The following is a 6,072-nucleotide window of genomic DNA, read 5'->3' as shown; positions in this document are numbered from 1 at the left end:
CACACACACACACACACACACACACACACACACAGTTTATGTGTCTGATTTGGACAAACTGATGTTGATGATGATGTTGATGATGATGATGATGATGATGATGATGATTCATAACTGTATATTAAATTAATCACCACCAACCTTGACTGTAAATTAATTATTTTGATCATTTATCAAAGGTTATAGTAATGTTGTTATGATATAAATAATAATAATAATAATGTGTAAATGATGATAATTGTAATACTTTGGCAAGCGTGAGTGCTTAAAGATCGCATGCATTTGATTAGCTGGTTCTGGCAAATTTAAAAAAAAAAAAGTAGAATCAACAAATTTAAAGTACAGAATCAATAAAAGTGATTTCAGATTCCCTATTTGAAGTCTTTGCTGTGTTTTAGTGTAAAATAGGTGCATGTTATAGATGCATTGTTGTATTGAGCTTTTTGTCTGTCCTGCCTGTAACATGAGAAAAATGCCACCACTGTTGTGTTTTGTCAGTTTAGGGGATTCTCGTCTTCGTCTCCTTTAGCCGCTGTTTTAGCTGTGATTCATGTCCCATATTGGGTAATGCTTAAGAATGTTCCTGCTGCGTTCCTCCGCCTTCACTCTGGTCTCCGCATCTGTAATTATTCTCAGTTGTTACAAAAAATGTTCACATGACTGACATTTTGTGGGCGAGGGATGCTCTGTTGACCATAGATGGTACTGGTGTCTGTGTGGAACTTTCTCTGCATCCTTTAGCACCCTTTATAGTTTTGTTTTTACTTTCAAACTATAATTTACTCATCTAACCAACCGACTGGTTGACTGACAGGTTGGCCGGCTCACCTGCTGGGTGAGTAGCTGGACGGCTGCTGGCTAACTGCGGGCCTGCTGCTGATGAGTAGATAAACAGAAGGACTAGCTGGCCAGCAGTCTGGTTTGCTGGCTTTCTGACTGATTGGTTGGCTGCCTGCCTAGCCAAATGACCGGCTGCCTGGCTGGAGCAGTAGCCAGCGGGCTGCCTGATGGACAGTGACTCAAGGGATTGGCTTGCTGGCTGTCTGACCGACTGACCCCATCATCTTTATGACAGTCAAAGCTCCTGCTGAAGTCCTTAAAAACTCTCAGCATGTTAAAGTAAAAATAAATATCAGAAAATTTGCCCAATGGAAGCTAAAAGTAAACTAGCTTTCATTTTTAGCTGCAGGAAGTGACAGAGTATATAGAGCTTTACTTAAAAGCTGCTTAAAGTGCAGAAATATTTAAATAGTTAAAAAAAACACTGCTTCTGAAATACTGTCCACATGACTGACAGCATGAAAATATCTTCTTTTAAAGTGATCACGAACTTGTGCGGTGTCAGTTATCCAAACGTGATGTTTACTGGGTGTTCTGAATATCAGAGATAGTGAAACTGAGCTGCTCGCTTTTATTTACCCAATGGAGTCGCCAGTGAACCCATCTCTTATCTTTTAAATGCTGAAGTCTGGCAGAACTGCCCTTTAACTTCTGGGTCGGATTCAGAAATGGTAGCAGCCGTCAGCTGCCTGTCATTTGTTGCTCCTGCAGTTCTCGATAAGACGTGCACGTTTTAATTTCTTCCAGCGCCAACTTATAAGATTGAACCTGCCGTTAAAATATAAAAAGCCACTCTTATCCCCTTTGACAAGAAAGTTGAATTTGACAGCCAACAGAGTGAGGTAGCTACCTGCAGGGATAAATATAAAGGTCTTGGCAGTCATCAAGCGGCATTAACTTGCGAGTAGGAAGAAGATTTTTATTACAGTTGCAGTAAATCCAATGGTGAATTGGCCACTATTCTTATGTAACTACAGTGTGATGTTGGTTAGAAGATTTTCTGTTGGTAGCAAATCATCTGAAAGTGTGAGATGGTGTCTTCAGTGCAGAAATGTGTTTGATTTGTAAACTACAGGCTCTGGGTTCTTGTTTCTCTTAGTGTTTTTTAATCTAATGAACGTACTCATTGCTTCTTTTACTTACCTGTTAAACCAAAGCTTTCATGGTTGAGATCATCATAGTCTGATCTCAAATTTCTTTACCAATTCTTAACGTTAGGCGTCAGTCCATACTAGCTTGTCATTAGCAATGTTGCATTTACAGGTGTTTGGGGAGATTTGATATCCCGGTTGCTGCAGTAAATAGCCTGGGGATTTTTACCTTGAAAGGTTGTTAAGCAGGTACTTGTAGGGTTCGGGGTAATTTAATATTACGCTCAATTAATGTTGTGCGTGGTACAGACAGAACAGAGGAGCTGTATTGACCTAAGTGCATCTCTGCGTGTGCAGTGAGTCACTGTGTACAGCCTATACCACTGAGAGCCGTGTATCATAGTTAACATTTACACATGTAATAAGTGACAGCATACAATATGTTATATTATATATTATTAAAGCATATTAGAATTTTTTTTTAAAATCCTTGATGCTCCCAGGTCAGAGTTACGGTACTTATAATACATCAGAGGAAACCCTGACGGTTATTTGTGGCCTAGCTATAGTTTGCATCGTCACATTTTTGCTCTTCTCTTGCAAAAATTTCAAGTAACGTGAAGTTTCCACCTTCAAACTCTGTTGTTTTCAAACAGAGGCTGGGTGATCGATGTGCAAATGTGCATTACACATTACTGTTTTTTTTCCCCTATCTGCCCATCTCGCTGATGTATGAGGATATTTGTAAAAACTTAAGTAATCAAACAAAGGCAGTAAGTGGTTTAACCTCCTAGGACCTGGTGTCCACATATATGGTCATCACATTTTGGGTTATTTAGACCAAAATACTCAGTTTTGCTCTACAAGGGCCTGATATCCACTTACGAGGACATTATACTGCTACTGTTCTATCGAAATTTTAAACGAATATCCTCATATGGTCTTATTTTTCTTAAAAACAAAAATAAGGTAAAAAAAAATCTGGTAATTCTTTGTTTTTACATTCAATCAGCCCAAATATCAAAGAGAAATTAAAAATGCATGCCGTGGAAGAGTTCGGGTCTTAGGAGGTTAATGAGTAACTGTAATAAGGGCTACTATTTCACAAAGGTCACTCCACATGTTTCACATGCTTCACGCATGCGCAGGACTGGAACGTAAGCGTTTTCGGCTGTTTCACAGACAATGTAGTATGATTATAGATTAGTTGAAGTTCTTGGGTAAAGAGCATCCAGACACATTGTGCAGAGTGATGAAGTTCTTCTTTACCAGCGAAGGACAACCATTTCATTGTGGAAAGTCCCCAAACTGTCACCACAAAAATTGTTGTCTTGCACTGTATTATTATAGATGAAATATATGAAGTGGTGGTAGCCTTCTGGGTCTAAAAAGTGAACATCATGTACCTTAACCTGCATTCTTTCAAACGGCCAGCGGGAGGGACTTTGATGTTTGCAAAAGGTCTGCTTGTATGGACGTTTATGGGAAAATCACCCTCGGCTACTTTGATCTGTGTCCTCAGTAGACACTTTCCACATGACTGTATGATCTTAGTTTCTCATTTCTAGTAGCATGATCATCATTTTGTGCGATACAGTCTCTATTGGAGTTGTAAACGAGGTTAAGGGAGGGCAGGCCAACCTGATTGACAAGTTTCTACCTTGTATATGTTGTAGTATGAAGATGTACCTGGATTATTGTGTGGAAAAGGATTCTGCATATATTCTCCATAAAACAGAGCAAATCTTAATCTTATTGCAACACAACCAGAGTGCAACAACAATAAAGAGAATGGTTAGTAGAGTTGCAACATCAGCAGTGTTCATGTTAAAATGTCACCATCTTCGATATGAAAAGCCAAACAGTTTGCCCAGCACTTCCTCGGGGCCTTTCCTCCGTGGACATATGATGCTGCTGCAGTTTACTAAGGAGTCCAGGCTGCAGCTCCTGTTTATCAAGCAGCCGCCATTGGAAAGAAAATGTCACGTCATGTCACTCCCGGTTGGGTCGCTAGATCAAACGCACGTGCTCAGCTGAAGCAAAAACACTCAGGAACAAATGTCACCCAGCTTTGTCACCGTGATTGAGAAATAATCACTTGATCTTGTTATGTGCCTGAACGTGTGTCTGAGCCTGTACTGTAATATCCTGTGAGTGTGACGGGGAGACATGGGGGGGGGTTGTTTGGCTCAGTTATCATTTTGAATTCAGGCTGTGTCTCCATGTTTGTTTGGAGGGCTATACATTTATTAGATTTTCTTTTGGACACTGTTTGTGTTCTTGCCTGGCCCTGTCTTTCACAAGTAGATGCAAAAAAACAGCAAAATTAGCTTCTCTTTTAGTTTTCACTACCAACACAACAACCTGGTTTAGTTACAGCCCATTTTATAAGTTTCCCACTGAGACCAGACTTTCATATAAGTATGAAAACCAGTTCTTGCATAGCAAAGAATCCTCAAACATAGTCAGGAACACAGCAAAAGGTGGTGCTGTAAAAGCGCACAGAACAGCTCTGCAAGCCTTCAGACAAAAAAACAAAACAAAACATTTAAGCCTGCACACAATAAGAACTATTTAATTTATGAATACATCAGCTGACACTACTGTCTGGCAGATGATAGTAAATATTCCTCTAGATTGCTCGTTGTTTTGTTTGGCATTTTTACAGCCCAGCTGAGACTTTTAAAGTCTGCACTTTAAATGCCGTCAATAGATAAAGCAGTTGCCAGTCAATTTATACACGTTCAAATCATGTCTGTGTTACCGTAGTTCTTTCAAACAGTTGGCACTGATTGGCTGTAAAAGTGTTACATGTACGTGCTTACAGGTGCTCCTGTTACTTGTGTGTGCATTCTGGCATGCTTTTGCCTCATTAACAATATTTAGCAGTGTGTAAGCTGAACATTCACAGATTCAAGATCATTATCATTATTATCATATGACACTGATACCCCCAGACTGCCTGGGGATTGTCCACACTCGGAGAGTGTTGACTGAGCCCGGAGTCTGAGCGCTGGAAAGACAATGGTGATGTTTGTGGAGAAAGTGCTGGGAGAGACAGCTGTTGCACAGCATGGCCCTCTCCTCTCCAAGTCTGGGGCCCCAGCTTTGCCCGAGTCCGAAGTCGAGGAGTATCTGGTCGATGTACCTGCAGTTAGCTGGGCTGACCACATGAAATAGCCGTGGTTTGTCAGAGGATGAGCAGGAGAGCCTATCGTCAGCCCAGCGTGCTGCTGCTACTGCGCCGGCCAGCTACGATGATGCGTCTCTTTATCCCTGTTTCGCCACTGGCCCTCTCCTCTACCAGTTTGTAGAATTTTTCCTTCCACCAGTGCCCATGGGGGCCAAAAATTCATCTTCCCATGTTCCTAGAATTTGTTTGCAAGCTAACTGCATCATGGAGCAAACCGCCGTCCAACCATATCACTGTGCCTGCCTATTGACAGTACATGGAGCTGGGAAGCATGGAGTACATGGATGACACCAACGAGGCTGGCTTAGCTAACACACCTGGTATGGAGCCATCCCTGGCTGCTTATCTGGCACCGTCCCACAACCATGGTGTTGGTGGCCCCACAACTCTGCCGTACAAGCAGTGCAGATTCTCCACGTTGCAGCTGGACAGTTTCAACTGGAATGCAGGCGGCGTTTCCAAATGACATAATGGTTGTTGGGCATGATGGCATCTCTGATCGCCGTAGTGTCACTTGGACTGTTATAGATGAATGTTTCAATGGTGGACTCTCTCACCACCTGTGTGCATCGTGTCACCTGACAATGACACGAATCTTGCATGCTAGCTGTCTGTCCCTGGAGGGAGCCCAGACTGCGCCAGGGCTCTCAGATTGGGAGGGTGTTGTTTCACAAGGTGGTATCCACAGATGGGGATGGGGAGCTCTGTGCGATGACGCATCAGTGAGAGGTGTCGGGACCACAGAGCAGCCTGAGCTGCACATGAATCACTTAGAGCTGCTAGCAGTGTTCTTAGCTCTCAGGCATTTTTGTTCTGAGGGTCCAGCATGTCCTAGTGATGACAGACAATTTAACAGTGGTCTCTTACATAAACAGGCAGGGAGGGATACGCTCTCTTCCCCTGTTAAAGCTGTCTCGCTCTCTGCTTCTATGGCGCAGTGTTCATTTT

At 42.2% G+C, this 6,072-nt stretch overlaps 1 protein-coding gene across 1 annotated transcript in view; it reads left to right on the top strand.

Annotated features, from left to right (window-relative positions):
• The window catches only part of LOC102194576 (mitogen-activated protein kinase kinase kinase kinase 4-like), a 106,931-nt gene that overhangs the window by 52,887 nt on the left and 47,972 nt on the right, over window positions 1-6,072 (top strand). Inside the window, exon 4 of the mRNA XM_013914147.1 lies at window positions 5,378-5,555. Coding sequence (XP_013769601.1) covers window positions 5,378-5,555 — 178 coding nt within the window. The remainder of the gene's footprint in view (window positions 1-5,377; window positions 5,556-6,072) is intronic.

Source organism: Pundamilia nyererei, unplaced genomic scaffold (assembly GCF_000239375.1).
Source record: "Pundamilia nyererei isolate P.nyererei 1_Seehausen unplaced genomic scaffold, PunNye1.0 scaffold00175, whole genome shotgun sequence".
NCBI classification, from domain to species: Eukaryota; Metazoa; Chordata; class Actinopteri; order Cichliformes; family Cichlidae; genus Pundamilia; species Pundamilia nyererei.
The sequence above is the reverse complement of the archived record's forward strand: the minus strand, read 5'-3'. Positions and strand labels throughout refer to the sequence as shown.